Source organism: Rhinopithecus roxellana, chromosome 20, assembly GCF_007565055.1.
Source record: "Rhinopithecus roxellana isolate Shanxi Qingling chromosome 20, ASM756505v1, whole genome shotgun sequence".
NCBI classification, from domain to species: Eukaryota; Metazoa; Chordata; class Mammalia; order Primates; family Cercopithecidae; genus Rhinopithecus; species Rhinopithecus roxellana.
This window is the reverse complement of record NC_044568.1, coordinates 56,358,584-56,380,259: the sequence shown is the minus strand read 5'-3', so window position 1 is coordinate 56,380,259 and position 21,676 is coordinate 56,358,584. Positions and strand designations below refer to the sequence as shown.

Genomic DNA, 21,676 nt, shown 5'->3' with positions numbered 1-21,676 from the left:
CTCCAGCGTGACGCCCCTCTTTAGCCTCGGAGCCACTTTCTTCTCTGATCCTATTTCCTCAGATATCCCTGGGGGCTGTTGTGTAATTAAATGAAGTCTCCCTCTATGAGGAAGCCCCTAGCCCGCTGCATGGTGCCCGACAGGAACTCGGAAAATGGCAGTGGACCTCAGCAACACTGCTGTTTCCTCAGGTCCCACGACCCCTTGGGCTGTGGGCGCCACGTGTTGAGGACTCACTCCTACCCCTGGTGGTCCCAGAGCATCGACGGCTGCTTGAACAATCACCCCTTAAACATAACCCACAGGAAGCCAAATATTCTTGCTCCTCACTCACTTTTGGTGCTTGGGGTTGGTGTTTTGGTTTTGGTTTTGGTTTTTTCTTTTTGGAGGGGTCTTGCTTTTGCTTTTTTTAATTTTAAATTTTCTCTCTGTGCTCCAGTTTCTTCATCTGTAACACAAGAGCCATAGCACCCATCGCCCAGTTAGTGTGATGCTCCAGTGATTAGTAGACACAACACATAGAGAACACGGCAGAAGTCTCGTGTCAGGCCAAGCTGTCATCATTCTTGTTCTTCTCATCTTTTTTGTTTGTTTGTTTGTTTGTTTGTTTTGAGATGGAGTCTCGCTCTGTCACCCAGGCTGGAGTGCAGTGGCTCGATCTTGGCTCACTGCAACCTTCGGCTCCCGGGTTCAAGCAATTCTTCTGCCTCAGCCTCCCAAGTAGCTGGGATTGCAGGCACATGTTAGCATGCCTGGCTAATTTTTGTATTTTTAGTAGAGACAGGGTTTCACCGTGTTGGCCAGGCTGGTCTCGAACTCCTGACCTCAGGAGATCCACCTATTTTGGCCTCCCAAATTGCTGGGATTACAGGCGTGAACCACTGCCCCCAGACTCTTCTCATCTTTTAAGAAAATCACAATAACCCATTTAAACAAGTTCTGAAACTACATATTTCCTAAATATGCTCACCTGGAACTCACGAAGCCGTTTGAGGGTGGCTTTGTGACATGCCCTCAGGCCAGAGCCCTGGTGACACCACCCAGCTGTGGTTTGCAAAATCTTGTCAGGTTAGGCCATTCTTAGTGACAGCAGCCTTGATGACAACTTCCCAGAGATGGTATAGCTATTATCCTTAGGACCACAAAAATAGCCATGACGAGTAATAATTAGTGGCACTTATTGAGGACTTATTGACTATGCTGCTGACTCTATGCTAAGCCAAAATGACCCTCATCATTTTTCTTCCAAATCAGGACATGTTTGAAAGTAGAATGAGGTGTTAGGAATAATTATTCCTGAACCACCAGGTGTGAGCATGACTGTCGCAGGACATATGGCCACCATTTGCTAGGTCTGTCTGTGAATTAGAAAAGTTGGTCCTAACTGTAACCCCGAGGAAGGGGCTGCTGTCCTCATTTTATAGCTGCAGAAACAGGGTGGAGGGTTTAGGAGGTTTCCAAAGCCACTCGGGTTTGAACCCAGGAACCCTGAATCTGGAGTGCACAGCCGGGAGCTTTGCCTTCTGCTGCCTGCACATGGCACAGACAGGACCCAAATCCTGGTGCCACCAATTGCACAGCAAAGGCTCTCAGAGCCCCCCAAGCGGTGCTGGCAGAGCGGGCAGTCCTGTACCTGAGCAGTGGCCCTCCCTTGTCCCCTTTCCCCTGTCTGTGGGCCTCACTCCTGCAGGCTTCTCACCCCGGCCCTCTGCTTTTTTCCAGCATGCACGGCCCCACAGGGCATTGCCCCCACCCCCGGGTCCTGCCCAACCTGGTGGCTGTGTGCCTGGCTGCCATCTACTCCTGCTATGAAGAGTTCATCAACAGGTCAGTTGCTGAACCACTGCCACCCAGAGGGCTTGGGAGGGGCAGACTGTCACCCCCATCATGGGCAGTCACCAAGAACTGACCAGGCCGGAGAGGTGGAGTAGCTGTTTACTGGGCAGACCTCATGGTGTATTTGGCAGTTCCCCTGGGCCCACTGATTCCTGGGCCCAGAACCCAGGGATGCTGCTGAAGAAGCAAGCACTGAATCAGCACCGCAACTGCGAGGCTGTTAGAGCTGCTTGGCTTTAGGGACAGATGTTTTATGCTGAAGATCTCTCACCACTGGAGAGGTATGACACACTGGTGTGTGTGTGAATGTGTGCACATGGGTATACAAATGCATGTGTGAACTGTACACATACATGTGACTGTGTGTGCGTGTGTGCACATGGAGGTGTGAATATGTGCCCATTGTTGGGGACAAGGGTTGACAGTAAGGTTTAGCCTGCCTGGTCTTGCCTTTGAGAACACAGGCTTTAGCCCATGATTTGCATGGTTTTATTTTTTGATACAGGGTCTCACTCTGTCACTTAGGCTGTGTTGGAATACAGTGGTGCAGTCATAGCTCACTGTAGCCTCGAACTCCTGGACTCAAGCAGTCCTCCCACCTCAGCCTCCCAAGTAGCTGGGACCACAGGCACATGCCACCACTCATGGCTAATATTTAAAAATTTTTTTGTAAAGACAGGATCTTGCTATGTTACCCAGGCTGGCCCCAAACTCCTGGGCTTAAGCAGTCTTTCCACTTTGACCTCCCAGAATGCTGAGGTTACAGGTGTGAGCCACTGCACCTGTTTTTCTTGAGCGCCTGCCGTGTGCTTGACACAATTGCAGTGCTAGAGAGCGAGCAAGATCACAAATTCCCTGCTCTTTTGGGGCTTCCATTCTACCAGGAAGAGATCATGTACAAGTAAATGTGCAAGATCATGTCAGAGGGTAAGAAAAACCGTGCGAGCAATAAAACCAAGTGGTGGGGTAGCAAGTGACCGGAAGAGGTGAGGCAGGGTCTCCGCCTGGCTTTGGAGCCTCCAAAAGGAAACTCCAAGACCAGCATTTGGGTGGAAGTGGCTTCCTAGGAACATGGTCCCAGGAAACACTGCGGGACAGGGAAGGAAGGAAGGACAGCAGTAAAGTATGAATTAATAAGCAGATGAGGCTGGGTGGCTCACACCTGTAATCCCAGCACTTTGGGAGGCCGAGGCAGGCAGATCACTTGAGGTCAGGAGTTCGAGTCCAGCCTGGCCAACATGGTGAAACCTCATCACTACTAAAAAAATACAAAAATTAGCCGAGCGTGGTGGCACATGACTGTACTCAGCTACTCAGGAAGCTGAGGCAGGAGAATAGCTTGAACCTGGGAGGCAGAGGTTGCAGTGAGCCGAGATCATACCACTGCACTCCAGCCTGGGCAACAGAGTAAGACTCCTTCTCAAAAATAAATAAATAAGCAAGCAAGCAAGCAAGCAATCAGGTGACCACTTCGGGTAGCTGGCATGCACTCCCACTGTGCCCCAGGAGGCCATGCGGAGCACACTGAGAATTACTCTGCTGAGAGTTGCTCAGCCAAGGCTGGCTGTGCTGGGGTAGTCACTCACCAGTTCCCATCGCTCGCTGGCTGAGAACTGCTCCCGGGATGCAAACTGATGTAGATGCCATTACTTTATGGGAAACTTTCTGCAGTGACCTCTGGTGTCATTGGAGGGGATGTGACATGCAGAACGCAGTGGTCTCTGCTGCAGCCACCCAGTTGTTCAGGTGGTACACTGCACAACTCTAAAGAGACCAACATGAATCCAGACCCTGCCAGAGCTAGGGATATGGCAGGAGGGTATTTCAGTCTTTTCTCAAAATGAAGGTGGTAGAGCATTCGGAGTTGCTGAAAACCTGTGCAGAGGGGACTTCTCAAACAAATGCTATACTGCTGAGATCTTGGGAAGGGGCAGGAAAAGGCTTTTGATAAATCAGGGGCTGCTTCCTTGCAGCAGGCCATGAGAGAGGGTCACTGTTTTAATGCCTTCAGCCTCAGGTCCCAATGTTCAAAGGGGACCATGGCCCACCTTGAATCACTTCCCTGATGAGAAAGAAGTGCAGGGACTCCAGGGGCCAGAATGTGGAGATGGGAGGCTGCTCATTCCCAAGGGCCTGTTCTGGAGCTGACAACACGATGAGGCAAAAAGAGGAGAAAACGGAAGCCAGATGGTAGTGCCAGGCCTGCACTTTTTATATTTTTAGTAGAGACGGGGTTTTACCATGTTAGCCAGAATGGTCTCGATCTCCTGACCTCATGATCTGCCCACCTTGGCCTCCCAAAGTGCTGGGATTACAGGCGTGAGCCACCGCGCCTGGCCTACAGTATTTAAGTTATACCCAGAGTGTGCAGGAGCCAGCTCACCCATTTCTTTTGGGAACACGTCCCTTCCAAGTTCTGTAATGATATCGTATTGGTAGCTTGAAGTAGCTGTGCTGGGAGTATTTACACAAAAGTAATTGGTAAGCACTGCAGATCAGGGCTTCTTCCTTTTTTTGCGACAGAACTTTGCTCTTGTCGCCCAGGCTGGAGTGCAGTGGCACAATCTTGGCTCACTGCAGCCTCCACCTCCTGGGTTCAAGCGATTCTCCTGCCTCAGCTTCCTAAGTAGCTGGGATTATAGGTGTGGGCCACCACACCTGGCTAATCTTTGTGTTTTTGGTAGAGATGGGGTTTTACTTTGTTGGCCAGGCTGGTCTCAAACTCCTGACCTCAAGTGATCTGCCTGCCTCAGCTTTCCAAAGTGCTGGAATTACAGGCGTGAGCCGCTGCGCCCGGCCAGATCAGGGCTTCTTTCTTTGGAGAGTTGGTGGTTAGACATTTACCAGTGTTCCTTGGGTTACATATCTCGGGTTTTTTTAAAAAAAAAAAAAAGAAAAACAAAAGAGTGCCCAGGACCCTCCCAGTGCCATTCTGATTTAATTAGGATGGCCCTGGCATCTGTTTTTGGAAGGAGCCTTGGGGAGGTGACGTTTACGTTGATACCTCCTGGCTGTTCTCCAGGTAAGAAGCAGGAAGAGGGTGACCCAGGGAGAGAACCACACGGGCAAAGGCCTGGCAGTGATGGGTGAAGGTGCCATTGGTCACAATGATTTTGTTTTTGTTTTTTGGATTTTTTTGGAAACAGTCTCACTCTGTCACCCAAGCTGGAGTGCAGTGGCGCAATCTCTGCTCACTGCAACCTCCGCATCCTGTGTTCAAGCAATTTTCATGCTTCGGTCACCCAAGTAGCTGGGATTACAGGTGTGCACCACTACAGCTGGCTAATTTTTATTTTATTTTATTTTATTTTATTTTTTATTTTTTATTTTTATTTTTTGTATTTTTAGTAGAGATGAGATTTTGCCATGTTGGCCAGACTGGTGTCAAACTCCTGGCCTCGAGTTAAATTCCCCCCTCAGCCTCCAAAAGTGCTGGAATTACAGGGGTGAGCCACCGTGCCCGTCTACAATGTTTTTGTATCTACGGGTCCTTGAACCACTACTTCAGAATCACCTGGACTGCTTTAAAATAGATTCCTGGCTGCAGTATTTCTGGGGTATGGCCCAGGAGTCTGCATTCTAAACAAACTGCACAAGTCATTCTGCTGCACGCTGAATGTGGAGGTCCCTGCATGGGAGGAGCCAAAGGAAATCCAGTGTGACTGGAACAGAGAGAAGGAAAGGGAAGCAAAAGATGGAGTTGGAGAGAGAAGCAGCGCTGGGCCATGCATAGGCAGCTTCTCACACCTCCTGGTGCCTGGGACTCTCTAGGGGGTTGGCATTAAATTGAAGATTCGGATTCAGCAGGTCTGGGGCAGGACCTGAGACTCTGCTTGTCTCACAAGCTCCCAGGCGAAGCCGTGAGCTGGGGATTACACTGTAAGTAGCGGGGCTGTCCTGGGTTTCAGTGGCAGAACTTTTATCCTGGGAGCATTGGAGAGTCCATAGTGGGTTGTAAGTGGAGAAGGGACGTGATGGGATTTCAGTTCCATTCCCCTCTGGCTGCTGCTGTGAGGAGGATGGAGTAGGGGGCAGATGTGACCCTGGGGAACTGTTAGGTGGCTATGGCAAGGAGATGCCAGGTTGGAGGCTGGCGAGGGTGAGGCGGTGCCTGCTGCCTCCCACCCACCCTGGCTCAGCCATGCTGAGCCCCCTCGGAGCCCACAGTAGCTTGGGTTCCAGCTGATGCCAGAAGTTTCTGGATGTCACCCAGAGAAGCACGATACTGCCAACACGTTTCCTGGGCTCAGGTCCATGATGCCCCCTCAGTCAGTCCCTTAAAGATAAAGCCCGTCATGTCCTCCAGGCCATCCACAGTGCTCTTTGTGGGCAAATGTACACAATGTACTCACACTGAAAAGAACAGACAGCTTGACCCAGGTTAGCGTGGCTCTCTCGAAAATCACCAATCTGAGCCAAACAGCCTTGAAAATCCACTTTTAAAACCCAGCAAAGGCAAACGAAGAGAAATGGAGTGTTGAGCACTTCGGGAGCAAATCAGATCCGAACCAAAGAATTTAGGTCTCCCCCCATCACAGACCACACACGAGTTTTTATCAACGATAGAATCCTCGGACTTCAGCCGGCGGATTATTTGTCCCAGCAAAGCTGAAAGTATATTTATTAAACACCGTTGGTGGGCTCAGCTCAGGCCTGGTTCCTGGCATGTGCTGGATACACTCAGACCCTTCCTGTGCATGGGGCTCAAGTTCTGCACACAGCCCTTGGAGGGGCTACTCACAGGCTCCCTCCCACCCCTTCCCCCAGCCACAACAATTCCCCAAGCAGAATGCCAGCAGCGTGGCCCTGTCCTCAAGCCTGGGTGCCCCTTTAGAGGCACAGGATCCATGCCTGTGACACATCTGGGGAAGGACTAGACAAGCAGCTGTTTTCAATTGTGCCATTGTGCTCGAAGTCTTGGATTAGTGGATCTCAACCTTGACCACACACATGAGGAACCTTAAAAATTGCTCATGTCCAGGTCCCACCCTGGAGATTCCTGTCTAACTGGGCTTTGGGATGTTTCGAAGTATACCCAGGGGATCCTGGTGTCCAGCCAGGGGTGGAAAGCTTTGGTTTAGGAGGAGTTCGAGGGTAGGAAGGGCAAGAGTAGCAGGAAGAAATCAAGGAAGACTTCCTGGAGGAGGGGACCTGCACAGATCTTAGGGGACCTTGGAAGCCAACCTAGTTAGAAGGATCCTGGGCTTTGGGGTCCAGGAGATCTGGCTTCAAATCCCATCTCCATCGACTCATGGGCTGTTTAATTAGGGGTAGATCATTTAACTTCTGAGACTGTCTTTCCTCACCTGTGGCACAGAAACAGGAATCACTGTTCAGTGATGTCTGTGAGCATCTGTATGACTGCACTTAGCGCTGTGCCGGCCCATGGGCACCAGCAGAGGAACCCGTTGATGGTACTACTGTCCCTTACAACAATGTACCTCCCAGGCAACTGGGCACCTCGGGAAGCACTCAGTCAGAGGAGGGACTTTAACCAGGTCAAGGCTCTGACAGGTCCTGCCGTTAAGAGGCCTAATGTCATCTCGTTTGCCCCAGCATTTCCCTAACAAATGTGAGATCAATAATGCCATAGAGCCCCTTTCTGAGTCACCTGTTAACACCTTGTGCAGGCTTCTGTTCCTCCGGGCAGTTAGAGATGCTGTGCCTGGAAGGTTACCCAGGAGGAGTGAGGGTTCTGCAGACAGGAGGGCTAGACTCCAGGGCCCAGACTGGAATTCTGGGGTTTGGGATCCCATTGAAGTGGGTTCCCAGGAGGAGGGCAGATACTGAGCTTGCTCACTTGGCTGGGTTTGGGGCCAGGAGAGCAGAGTCCTGGAGGACATTGTGGCATGAGGTCAGGGATTGGAGGGTAGTTAAACCACAGGAAGCAACTAAAAGCAAAATAGTAGATCCTGTTGGCTTATCAAGAAAGTGGCCAGTGGTGTTTTCGTGGAGAATGCCAAGAGCCTTATGGCTGTCATGTAGAGATCAGCATCCACTCAGTCGGTCAGCAAATGTTTATTGAGCGCCTGTTATGTGCTGAAGTGACAGCATGGACTGTAGAGACAGGCAACCTGGGTTGGGCTGCCATCCCCACCTCTTCCTGTCTAGACCTTGGGCAAGCCGCGCACCCAGGCTGAGCCTCAGTTTCCTCATTTCTAGCACAGGGATGATGATAGTATTACATTGTGGCCTCATCCTGGGATTCAGGAAGGCCTTTAGCCTGGTGGGTCGTGGTGCATCATGAACGGTGCCTGTACTCATGTGCCCTCTCCCACCTCTTCCCCCAGCCGCGACAATTCCCCAAGCCTGAAGGAAATCCGGAATGGCTGCCAACAGCCGTGCGACCGGAAGCCCACTTTACCTCTGCGCCTTCTGCACCCCAGCCCAGACCTGGTGTCTCAGGAAGCCACGCTGTCTGAGGCCCGGCTCAAGTCGGTGGTCGTGGCCTCCAGTGAGATCCACGTGGAGGTGGAACGCACCAGCACTGCCAAGCCGGCGCTGACGGCCAGCGCGGGCAACGACAGCGAGCCCAACCTCATCGACTGCCTCATGGTCAGCCCCGCCTGCAGCACCATGAGCATCGAGCTGGGCCCCCAGGCCGACCGCACGCTCGGCTGCTACGTGGAAATCCTCAAGCTGCTGTGAGTGCTCCCCGCGTGCCCGCCACCAGGGCAGGCGGGAGGAGACTGGGCTTTGCTGCTGGGTGTGGCTGTGTTTGTTGGTCCAAACTACATAGGTAGAGTGGTGTGTGTGTAAGTGCACACGAGCTGGTGTGTGCAAGAGTGTGCGTAAGCACAAGTGTGGCTGTGAGTACAGGCATGCAGGGTGCATATGTACAGGTGGGTGAGGGACACGTGGGTATGTGCACAGTTGGCTGTGGTTGTGTATCTGTGAACATGTGTGTGTATACACACACGTGGGGTGCATGTATGGCTTTGTACCTGTATGCTTGAGTGCCTGGGCACGTGTGTAAGGTGCATGCCCAAGCATACATGTGTACATATGTCTGCACGAGTTTGTGTGTGTGTGAGGATCTGGATACATCTGCCAGGGTGTGCAGGAGCACAAGGGTTCCCAAGTGTGTCTGTGAGTATGTGGACATCTCTGGTGTGTTGTGTGTGTGGGATCCTCTGAGCTTGTGAGTGTCTTTGTTTGCATGAATGGCCATGGGTGGATGTGGGTGCGACAGCACACGTGGTCTGCTGAGTGTGTGTGTGTGTTTATAGGAGATGGGTGTGGGCATGCATGTGGATTTCTCTATAGGGGGGTGTGTGTGTGTGTGGTGTGTGTGTGTGAAATGCACAAGAGTGGGTATGTCTACTCACTTGTGCTACTTTTGTGCACGAGTGGTTGTGGCTGCATGCATGTGGGTATAACCATTTGTGCTGTAGGGTTGGAGAGCATGTGTGTTTCTCTGTATATGTTTGCAGGTATGTGCGTGAGCCCATGTGTGTGTGTGTTGTGTGAGCCATGTATGCCGTGTGTCTTTGGGGTGTGAATATCTGTGGATATGCATGTGTCTGAGTGAGTGAGGGGTCATGTGCAGGAGTGTGTGAGTCTGTCTTGGGTATGTGGCTCTGCGTATTTGTGCCATGTGCCTGGGTGTCTGTGTGCACACTTTGGTGTTGCGTGTGCCTGGGTGTGGGTGTAGGAGACCCGTGGACCCGGGGCTGCTCTGGGTGGTGTGGCTTCTGAGCTGGCTCCTTCTGTGCCTGTCCCTCCCGCTCCCTGAACCTCAGTTGTGTGACTAAGGTAGAGGGGAGTACAGTTCTTAATCCTTGACCCCTAAGGGTCTCTCCAGCCTTGCCATCCACACGTTCCACCTGACACATCTCAAACCCATGAGCACCTGGTTCCAGGAGCCCCAGTTTGAGGGACCTCATTGACTATTCCCTTCTGCCCCCCACAGAGCCATGTGGTTCCACAGACAAGCTCAGGTCTGCAGACACTCAGCAGACACCTCCCGCTTTCTCGCCCCACAAACTCCTTCCTTCGGAACAGGCTCTGCCCCACTCTCAGGAGCTTTGAATCCAGAGATGGGCATTTTCAGATGCAGCTGCTTGTGGTTGCTGGACTTTTCGGAGGGGTTGGGGGTACAGCTGTGTTGTCACATTTATCCAGTGCATGATGCCTGTCTAGAACCAGGGCTCCTGGGGCCCTCAGCCTGCAGGGAGGCCACTTGGAAGCCCAGTGCCTGGGTTGTTGTCTGTGTGGGTGGGCGGGGTTTCCCTGAGACCCTGTGTGGTCTCGTGGCTGGGCAGCGTTTGTTCATTCTGTCATGTGTGTGTTGCTCCTGGAGTCTGCTCAGGGTTTGGAGGGACAGAGGGCAGCTTCTGAGGGCCTGTTGAGCTGGAGAAATGGCTGGGCGGCACCTTGGGGTGCCCCTTGTGCTCTACTAGCAAGGCCTGTGGTGTCTGCGAAGGTGAACACATGGGCACACACAGTCATAAGATGGCTTCTGCTGGTTTGAAGGAGACCGTGGAGGCAGCATCCCAACATAGCCTCCTCTGCCCTGACTTTGGCCCCAGAGAGGAAAGGGTGGGGTGTGCCCAGGGGTTCAGGACCAGCCCCGCCTCGTGGTCCCAGCAGCAGAGGTCGGGTGAGGGCATAACTGCATTCAGTGACCTCCACCCCCAGCCAAGTGGAATTCCAGATCCCACTAAGAGAGTATCTCCAAGAACACATCACAGACCTGAGTGTCTTCAAGGCAAGGAAAGGTGCCAGCTCTCCCAGCGGCAGCTGGGTTAGGGCACCTCCCCGGATTTTTGGAGGGGTCTCCTTGCTCTGATTGAGCTAGAAGCCTCCAGGCCAGAGACTGGCCCTGCTGTCCACTCCAGCTCCCCAATTCCAGCTGGTTTTTACAAACACCATGAACCACTGGGCCTTCTGCTGTTTTGGGCCTGACTCCTACTTCTCATTAAGCACTAAAGGTTTGAGTTTCATAACGCAGTTGGCACACGTTTTTTCCTTCTTCATAAACATGCTCATGAATGAGGACTCTGTTCTCCCCCATCTGCGTCCAGACCCCCTGCCTGCCCCACATCACCCAGCTGCCAGGGCACAGGTGGGGGTCGGGGCCATCGCCAAGGGCCCAGGACAGTCAGGACAAGCCAGGAGGGGTTCTCGATGGGGCTACGCAGAGGAGCAGCTCACGCCCAGCCCCAAAACCTCCACAAAATGGGATTATGCTTCCAGCAGCCTCTTCCACCTTGGGGGAGCTCAACACAATTTCGGCCTGATAACTGTGTTTACCAACAACTTTCCTCCCCACACCCAGCAGGCTGCTTCAGTTGCTGGCTCACTGGAGGCCTCAAACTGGTTGGACCCAAACAACCCCAGCTGCTCAAAGGGCGCCAAAGTGAGATACATCAGGAAAGGCACAGACTCAGAGTCAGACCGTGTTAGGTTCCAGTCCCACCTGTGCCACATACTAGTTATGACTTTGGAAGGTTGGTCATCCTCTCTGAGCCTCTGGTCCCAGGCTGGGAGGTGGCACAAGTATGGCTGCATCTGGCATTGGGAAAGAGATGGGAGGGGCCAGCCCTGAGTGGATGGCACAGAGCAGACACCTCTGCGAGGTGAACACCTGGCCAATGGGAGTAGCCACCATTTATGATGCAGCTGTGTTCCCGCCACTTGCCCATACTATTGAGGGCGAGATGCGTCATTGATTCCCTAACTGTGCTTTGAGACATAAAAGCCGCATGGCATTCATCGCACACCTGGAGTGCAGGAAACTTGCATCTCAGCCTTGAGGAAATGCAGCCGTAGGCCTGAGCTGCTGTGGAACTGTGGCCAGTGTTCTTGGCTCCTCTGAGCTTCAGTTTTCTTGTCTGTAAAATGCGTGTCTTCTCGGAGGACTGATCAGTTGCTGCGTGTTCCCATAGGAAGGTCTCTGCATCGTTAGAATTTGACACTTTTGAAAAGTAACTAACCTAAGTTGTAAAAATTTCCTGGAGATCCTTGAAAAGTAAAACTATTCCAAATGCAGGTCGAGGCTGATGTTGGAAAAAAATCACCGCGTGAGGTGCAGGCGGGGTGGGGTGATGAAAAGAACACGGATTCGGGAGGCGAAGAAGAGCTTTGGGATTTGTAGTCGTTTAGAGTCCAGCTGTTTTCCTGCTGGGCACCTGTGTGTGATTCACACCTTCATTTAGCCACCCGTTTATTCATTCTTTCATCCAGCTTTCGTTGCATACCTACGCCAGGCCAGACTTTACGCCAAATACCATACTGGTCCCTGTACTCAGTCCCTCTGAACCTAAGTGTTGCCAAGTGCTAAGAGCAGTGACATCAAGGGCTCAGCGGGGCTGCTGTAGTGCTCAGATGGGCAGAGTGTGGAACCGCGGCACACTGGGGCCACAGGGGTAGGACGCGCTTCTGATCCGCCCCGATCGGCTCCTACCTACTGCTGGGGACTCTTTGCAAATGTTAGATTTTAAAAGAGCCCTTGATGGGCTGCAGCTCGGCTGGAAGAGGCTCCTCCCTTGGGGAACTTCAGGGAAATGCAAATGAATTTGGGGTTGTCCTAATGACCGGGAGACAGGGCCAGGGGACTTACCTGTAGTAGTTCCGCTCACTGCAACCTCTGCCTCCAAGGTTCAAGCCATTCTCCTGCCTCAGCCTCCCCAGTAGCTAGAATCACAGGCGCCTGCCACCAAGCCCAGCTAATGTTTGTATTTTTAGTAGAGACGGGGTTTTGCCATGTTGGCCAGGCTGGTCTCGAACTCCTGACCTCAAATGATCTGCCCACTTCAGCCTCCCAAAGATTACAGGTGTGAGCCACTGTGCCCAGCCTGTTTTGTAATTTTTAAAACGTCTGTGATTCTTCTAGGTAGTTCTTTCTTATATGTACTTACTTTTTTTCTTTTTCTTTTTTTTTTTTTTTTTTGCGATGGAGTCTCGCTCTGTCGCCCAGGCTGCAGTGCAGTGGCACGATCTCAGCTCACTGCAACCTCTGCCTCCCAGGTTCAAGCCATTCTCCTGCCTCAACCTCCCCAGTAGCTGGGATTACAGACGTCTACTACCTAGCCTGGCTAATTTTTGTGTTTTTAGTAGAGACAGGATTTCGCCACGTTGGCCAGGCTGGTCTCGAACTCTTGACCTCAAGTGATCTGCCCACCTCGGACTCCCAAAGTGCTAGGATTACAGGCATGAGCCACCATGTCCATCCTGTTTGGAAACTTAAAACTGCTCATTCCTGGAGCACATGGTAACTCTGTAGAAACTCAAAGGTCCCTGGAGCATTTAAGGCCAGCAGATCTGCTGTGGGGCCTGGGAAGGTCCCGGATGGGATGACCGCACAGGTGGAGAGAGAGGGAGTTTTCCTGAGGTACCCCCGCCTCGGGGGTAACAGCCGCTGTTTCTCAGCCTGGGATCAAATCCCCGGACCAGTTGGTTTCTCTTTAAAGGGAGCAGATATTTCTGGATGTTGCATAGCAGGAACAAAGTGGCCTGAATGTGCTCCCGCATGAACCTTCTCATGCCCCAGGCCTTCCCAAGCATCAGGCCACCCTGAGGCCACCACATTCTGCCCACACCTTGTGGGAGATTCTGTGAGTCAGGAAAAGCAGCGAGGCTGGCAGGAAGCTGTCCACAGGGCAGCACAGGGCTCCAGTTGAGGTGGCATCTTCTGAACTGGGTTAAAATCCCAACTGAGCTGCGTGAAGTGGGAGACCCGGGCTTTGCACTCACAAAGCCTTGTTTGGGCCCAACATGTCCCCCATTAGCTCTGTGACCTTTGACAAGTATCTGAACCTCTCTGGGCCTCCATTTCTCATCTGTGAAATGGGGGTTCTAAGGCCCCATTCATGGGAGGGTTAAATGTGCAGGTGCCTTATGCCTGAGGCATGTTGGGGTCAGCAGGATGCGTGAGGCACCTGCCTGCCTACCCACCCCCTCCCTCCCTGAACTGGGCAGGGCGCAGCCCTCTTTCCTCCTTCCTGGGTGGGCAGTCAGGTCCCTCACACCCTACCTGCTGCCTACCCTCCCATCCCAGGCCTGGCTTGGCCAAGTGGGAGACTGCCCCAGTGGCCAGAGGCATCCCATCCTAGGATAACAGGCCCACCCAGAGCCAGGGCAGTCTCAAGGCAGGGACTCTGCTAGCCACTGGGGCCTGTGCTGAGGCCTGTCATAGAGAGGCCCATGCACAGGAGGGTTCCTCATTCCTTCCCCGTGGGCCTGCCAGTCTGGGGGACACCCAGCCTCACCTCCACGACAACCTGTGTCCAGCGCCTCCCATTCATCCACCAACCTGGTCAGACTGGGGTCACAGGCTTCCAAGCTGGTCTGGGCCAAGGCAAGGAAGTCCACTTGCCCTCTCCCTCCTTCCCCTGCACCCCTCTGGTACTTGTGGTAGCTGCCAGGAAGTGGAGCCCCAGGCTGGGAGACCTAGAGGAGGAGGCTTCTGTCCAGACCCCGCCTCAGACACGCCGAAGCCTCCCACTGGGCTGAGCACCTGGGAGTGCAGACCACGCTCGCGGTTCACAGAACAGGCTCAGGAGTGACAAGTGACCATGGGCCTGTTGCTGGGGCTCATAGCGCCCCATGGGGACCCTGACTTCTCTGATTGTGGGTGACTTCAAATCTCCTTAGAGTTCTGTATTTCATGACATTTCTGCATAGAATACGCTTTATTTTAAAAGTAAAAAAATGGCCGGGTGTGGTGACTCACGCCTGTAATTCCAGCACTTTGGGAGGCCGAGGCGGGCGGATCACGAGGTCAGGAAATTGAGACCATCATGACTAATGCAGTGAAACCCCGCCTGTACTAAAAATACAAAAAAAAATTAGCTGGGCGTGGTGGCGGGCGCCTGTAGTCCCAGCTACTCGGGAGGCTGAGGCAGGAGAATGGCGTAAACCCGGGAGGCGGAGTTTGCAGTGAGCTGAGATCTGGCCACTGCACTCCAGCCTGGGCGACAGGGCGAGACTCCGTCTCAAAAAAAAAAAAAAAAAAGTTAAAAAAAAAAAAATAAGTGTTCCCCTCCCTTTCATTTTTTAAGATACTCTGTCACCGAGGCTGGAGTACAGTCACAGTTACAGGTCACTGCAGCCTCGAACACCTGGGCTCAAGGAAGTCTCCCACCTCAGACTCCCAAGTAGCTGGGACTACAGGTGCACACCACCTGCCTGGCTTACTTTTTGTTTTTAACTTTTTTTTCTTTTTAGAGATGGGATCTCTTTATGTTGCCCAAGCTAGTCTTGAACTCCTGGCCTCAAGCGATCCTCCCACCTCAGCCTCCCGAAGTGCTAGGATTACAGGCTCGAGCTACCATGTGCCCACCAGTGCCCTTGTGATATGGGGAAATCGTCCTCCTCAGGTGTGAGCCGGGCCACCCTCCTTGTGAGACATTGTTATTGAGATGGTAGAGCACAGATGCTGGGGCCAGGCTCCCAGGTTCAGATCCCAGCTCTCACCAGCTGTGTGGCCTGGGGCCAGGGCAGTCCCTCACTCTGTTTCCATTTTCCTGCCTATAAAAGGGGGGTGCCAAGAGCACCCGCCCAGCTGAGTTGCTGGGATTGCTGCACTGGCTGACGCATGGGGAGTCCTTGGATAGCACATGGCACGCGGCAGGCACTGCAGATGAGGTTTGCTGTCAACTGAATTTCCATTTTCTGGAAACCATGAGTCAGGGACAGGTGGGAGGAAAGGAGGAAGGTGATTCTTCTGGAGGGAAGACAAGCTAGCTGCAAAGACAGATGACCCCTCGGAAGGGAGCGTGTGAATACGGGGGCATAAAGGGGTCTCTGCATCCTGACATGCACCTGACAGGCCTCAGGCTCCTGCAGCTCTGAGACCCCCAGGCCGCATGGCACCTGGGCCTTCTGCCCTCGAGCACGGCAGTCCAGTGGACCTGCTCTCAGTCCTCATCCTGCCTCCTAGGCGCAGAGTTCAGCTTCCTCACCGGCACCCTCTGCCCTCATGTACCATTCTGGGGATTAAGGGAGCAAGTTGGGTAAGCAGTGAGTGAGCGGCCACTGGCATCACAGGCAGGACTTATCTCAGGCAACAGGCTTTCCTGGTCATTCTTTTCTCTGTGCCTGGCATCGGAGCCTTTCCTCAGAAGCTTCCAGGGTGTGATCAGGGTTTGAAGGCTGCCACGCACGCTATCGTGGGTTTATTTGGAGGAAGTTGGGGCAGGAAACGCCCTCACTCGGGTTATTTAAACCGCTCATTGTCGATGGGAGTGAACATTTGTCCTTGCTGAAAAACTTCTCCCTGTTTCTATATAGGGCAGTTATACACACAGCACACAAACTGATACACAGTGCATCTGTGATAAGTTGTATGTGGGTAGGGGTCCCGGGACCACCCCTCTGCCCAGCCCGGGTCTGAGCACCTGCTGGCCTCTCCCATGGGTGGTGCCCAGGTGTCAGTGGGGCATCTCTCTGCAGCACCTCCCCAACATGGGCCAGTGGACAAGGGTTCAGATCCCACCTCCTGCCCCAGTCCAAGCCAGGATCTTAATCGGCATCCCACTCGATCTTGGCACCTGGTGGCACATGCTAGTCCGCCAGATGGAGACTCAATATCCCTTCTGTTCAGAAGCCAGTCACAGGCCCCAGGCTCTGTCATTGGCCCAGTCCCAGTGTGCACTGGGTCTTGGGTTCAGCAGTTCCCTCCCAAGCACCAGCCATCCACCCAGCCCAGGGCCCAGCATGGGGGACTCAGAGATGAGACCTGGCCCCCTCCCTGGGGTGGTCCGAGGCAAGATGGTCAGAGGCTGGGGAGCACCCAGGGACAGCTCTGTGATTCGGGTGGGGACTGCTCTAGCGGCCACCCCTCACTTTATGTGTCAGGGTTTTAAGCTCTGGGCCCTCAGAGGTGCCCAGGCCTGGCTTAGGCGAGAACTGACTACCTCTGGGTTTGTTTTCCAGCAGAGTCGCTACAGCTAGAGAGATCCGGAACCCAGGTGGGGGAACTGGTTATAAACACAGTGCAGGTGCTGGAGAGGACGGGTCGTGGTCTTAGAAGCACCTGAGGTCAGATCTCAGCCACTTGCCGGTGACTTGTGGGAAATCACAAACAGCTCTGAGCTTCATTTTTGTCGTCTGTAAAATAGGGGTTGTCATGACTGCAGTCTCTGGGGGCCGTGTGTGAGTGCTCTGCTGTGTGATACAAGCCCATCTGTACTCAGATTGAGACGCCGGAGAGTTCTCTGGACGCTCCTAGCTTTTGGGGGCAAGAGTTGGCCAAAAAACTTCCTCTTTATGAAGCCGTGCTGGTAGCTGGTCGGGAAGCAGCCTGTTGGGCCTCAGGAAACTCCCGAAGCTATTGCTTCCCTGCTGTGGCCTGGCTGTGTCACAGCCCTGTGGTCACAGTCAGTGAATTTCCATATTACTCCTTGTCCATCATTTGGACTCACCACACAGGGTCCTCTGGGCAGATCCCATGAGCGAACACAGGAAGTGCCCTTGGTTCAAGCCCCGGTGTGCAGGCAGCGCGGCGCGAATTGCATCTACCTTGTCAGCAGTGCTAATACTGTTCTGTTGTGGGACAGTGGTCTTCCCAGGGTCGGACGAGGGTGACACCCTAGTGCCTGGCTTCACCACACACCGTGGTGTGGTAGAGCCTGAAATACCAGGTTCTCAGTCCAGCCTCACGCCTTCCTAGCTGTGTAGATGACTCGGAGTAGATAACTGACCTCTCCCGCTGGCTGTTCACACAGGAAGAAGGCTGTCTCGTGAAAGGGTTAAGTGAAGTCAGGCGAACAGCGTGGTCCTTCCTGCACCTGCTTTAACTGAGGTTTAGCCCTCCTTCCTTACCCAAGCAGGCGCTGGCTTTTGCTAAGATCCCAGCTGTGGTCTTTCAGGGCTGGTGAGAGCCAAGGCTCTGCCATCACAGAAGCTTGGATTTGACTCCTCATTCGCCATGGCCATGTGACCTTGAACCTCTGAGCCTCAAGTTCCTCATCTGTTAAGTGGGGTTAGTCACATTGACTTTACTGTGCTCTTATAAAGAGTAAATGAACTAAGGTAAAGCCCTTAGCATAATGAAGTGTATGTAGAAAGTCTCCATGACATCAGAGCTGCTGTTATTATTGTCATTGTTATTACCATCATTAGTATTAACTTTTTTTTTTTAAATACTTTAAGTTCTAGGGTACGTGTGCCATGTTGGTGTGCTGCACCCATTAACTCATCATTTACATTAGGTATATCTTCTAATGCTATCCCTCCCCCTCCTCCCACCCCATGACAGGTGCCGGTGTGTGATGTTCCCCACCCTGTGTCCAGGTGTTCTCATTGTTCAATTCCCACCTATGAGAGAACACGTGGTGCTTGGTTTTCTGTCCTTGCAATAGTTTGCTCAGAACGATGGTTTCCAGCTTCACCCATGTCCCAACAAAGGACATGAACTCATCCTTTTTATGGCTGCATAGTATCCTTTGGTGTAGATGTGCCACATTTTCTTAATGCAGTCTGTCATTGATGGAGATTTGGGTTGGTTCCAAGTCTTTGCTATTGTGAATAGTGCTGCAATAAACATTCATGTGCATGTGTCTTTATAGCAGCATTATTTATAATCTTTGGGTATATATCCAGCAATGGGATGGCTAGGTCAAACAGTATTTCTAGTTCTAGATCCCTGAGGAATCGCCACACTGTCTTCCACAATGGTTGAACTAGTTTGCAGTCCCACCAACAGTGTAAAAGTGTTCCTATTTCTCCACATCCTCTTCAGAACCTGTTGTTTCCTAACTTTTTAGTGATCGCCATTCTAACTGGTGTGACATGGTATCTCATTGTGGTTTTGATTTGCATTTCTCTGATGGCCAGTGATGATGAGCATTTTTTCATGTGTCTGTTGGCTGCATAAATGTCTTCTTTTGAAAAGTGTCTGTTCATATCCTTCGCCCACTTTTTGATGGGGTTGTTTGATTTTTTCTTGTAAATTTGTTTAAGTTCTTTGTAGATTCTGGATATTAGCACTTTGTCAGATGGGTAGATTGTAAAAATTTTCTTCCATTCTGTAGATTGCCTGTTCACTCTGATGGTAGTTTCTTTTGCTGTGCAGAAGCTCTTTAGTTTAATTAGATCCCATTTATCAATTTTGGCTTTTGCTTGCCAGTTGCTTTTGGTGTTTTAGTCATGAAGTCCTTGCCCATGCCTATGTCCTGAATGGTATTGCCTAGGTTTTCTTCTAGGGCTTTTATGGTTTTAGGTCTAACATTTAAGTTTTTAATCTATCTTGAATTAATTTTTGTATAAGGTGTAAGGAAGGGATCCAGTTTCAGCTTTCCACATATGGCTAGCCAATTTTCCCAGCACCATTTATTAAATAGGGAATCCTTTCCCCATTTCTTGTTTTTGTCTGGTTTGTCAAAGATCAGATGGCTGTAGATGTGTGGTATTATTTCTGAGGGCTCTGTTCTGTTCCATTGGTCTATCTCTCTGTTTTGGTACCAGTACCATGCTGTTTTGGTTACTGTAGGCTTGTACAGTTTGAAGTCAGGTAGCGTGATGCCTCCAGCTTTGTTTTTTTGGCTTAGGATTATCTTGGCAATGCTGGACTCTTTTTTGGTTCCATGTGAACTTTAAGGTAGTTTTTTCCAATTCTGTGAAGAAAGTCATTGGTAGCTTGATGGGGATGGCATTGAATCTATAAATTACCTTGGGCAGTATGGCCATTTTCACAATATTGATTCTTCCTATCCATGAGCATGGAATGTTCTTCCATTTGCTTGTGTCCTCTTTTATTTCGTTCAGCAGTGGTTTGTAGTTCTCCTTGAAGAGGTCCTTCATACCCCTTGTAAGTTGAATTCCTAGGTATTTAGCATCAACTCTTAGAAAAGACGAAAAGCTGTTGTCTGAAAGCAAAAATAAAAGTATCCACCAAGGCCAGGTGTGGTGGCTCACACCTGTAATCCCAGCAGGTGTTATTTACTTTTTTGGGTTATTTACTTTTTTGAGATGGAGTCTCACTCTGTTGCCCAGGCTACAGTGCAGTGGGGTGATCTCAGCTCACTACAGCCTCTGCCTCTTAGGTTCAAGCAGTTCTCCTGCCTCAGCCTCCTGAGCAGCTGGGATTACAGGCGTGAGGCACCACACCCGGCTGATCCCAGCACTTTGGGAGGCTGAGGCGGGCGAGTCACCTGAGGCCAGGAGTTCAAGACCAGCATGGCCAACATGGCAAAACCCCATCCCTACTAGAAATACAAAAAAATTAGCTTGGCATAGTGGCGCATGCCTATAATCCCAGCTGCTCAGAAGGCTGAGACACAAGAATCACTTGAACCCAGGAGGTGGAGGTTGCAGTGAGCTGAGATCATGCCATTGCACTCCAGCCTGGGCAACAGAGTAAGACTGTCTCAAATAATAATGATAATAATAAATTTTTAAAAAGAAAAAAAAGGAATCCAATAAATCAGGCAGTTTGACCCAAATTACAAACACACAGCATGGAGTGTTTATTTTTTATGAAACCGTGTATAGAATTTCCACTCAATTCTGATCACTGAAGGTGAGAATGGCCCCAGGGTCCCAGCCTAAGCCCAGTACGTTAGTTTGCTAGGACTGCTATAAAGTACCATCGACTTCATGGCTTACACAACAAACGTATTTCTGTCAGTTCGGGAAGGCACAACCCTGAAATCAAGGTGTGGGCAGGGCTGGTTTCTCTGCAGGCCTTTCTCCTGGCTTGCAGACAGCGGCCTCCTCGCTGAGTCCTGGCTGGTCTCTGCTCTGCGTGTCCGTGTTTCCTCTTCTAAGGACATCTGTCTTCAGCCTCATTGGAACCTCATCACCTCTTTAAAGGCTGTATCTCCCAGTACAGTCACATTCTGAAGTACTTGGGGACAGACCTTCAGTATATGAATGGGGGGCAAAGTTCCGCCCAGAGCACCCCCTAATGGTCCCAAAGAGGGAATGAACAATGATCATGTAGCCGTGGTTCAGAGGGCACTGTGAAGTCTGAGGAGTGGACAGTTCACGCCCTCGGGTGCCATGAGGAAGTCTGCACAGGCCTGGTTGTGAGTCCTCGTGGCCACGCTGAGAACATTGACTTGCTCATCCTGGAGGTGGCAGTGGGTGGAGGAGTCAGTGCCACTGACTTCCTGCCAGCCTCTCATCCCATCTTTTGGCCCATCTGGGACCGTGCCGTAAACCTCTCCTTGTCCCAACCGAAGCTGACTGTCACCCTCTCTCGTTCTAGGTCGGACTATGATGACTGGAGACCGTCTCTGGCCAGTTTGCTTCAACCCATTCCATTCCCCAAAGAGTAAGTCCCATGCGCATCCCCAGAGCCCTCCCACCTGTGAGGCAAGCCTCAGTTGTCCAAGGCCTTAGTAAGGGACCAGTCATGTTATGGGGAAGCCGAGTCACAGTGGGAAGACCCTGGAGACGTCGGTCCTAGCTCAGCCATGTCCTCAGCTGTGGGACCTCTGAGGAGGCACACCTCCCCTCATCAGAAAAATGGGGAACTCAGGAGAACAGGGACGTTGTAGGAGCTGTCTGACTGCATTATCACAGGGATTCATGAGCTAAGAATGCAAACAGAGCCCTCCCCACGGCGCCTGGCAGGCCGTGCAGTTAACATTTTTTATTATGCACCAGATGGGAACCTTAATACCTGCCGCTCCTCTTCCAAGGGCGATAGTAAGAATCAAAAGATAAAGCACGTGGAGTTGCTCGCTGTGCCGTACTGAGATGCTGGAAGCACTCTGACTGCACTCTTTACAATGCTCAGCTCAGGCTCCGCAGCAAACCTGGCCAGAAACAGACCCTTGGCCTCTCTCTCGCCGGCCCCTAGCACCTTATTGAAGTGATCACTGGAAACTAGAGAGAATGCTGTCTGGTGGATAATGGCCTGAAGAGAAGGCTTTGTCAGAATAACCAG

General features: G+C 51.8%; 1 protein-coding gene across 3 annotated transcripts in view; it reads left to right on the top strand.

Moving 5' to 3' along the window:
• Positions 1–21,676, top strand: part of CMIP (c-Maf inducing protein) — a 271,489-nt gene that overhangs the window by 229,985 nt on the left and 19,828 nt on the right. For all 3 annotated transcript variants that reach the window (XM_010375146.2, XM_010375147.2, XM_030924359.1), the window contains 3 exons: positions 1,723–1,827; positions 8,127–8,480; positions 20,993–21,058. In XM_010375146.2, the coding sequence (XP_010373448.1) occupies positions 1,723–1,827; positions 8,127–8,480; positions 20,993–21,058 (525 nt within the window). The remainder of the gene's footprint in view (positions 1–1,722; positions 1,828–8,126; positions 8,481–20,992; positions 21,059–21,676) is intronic.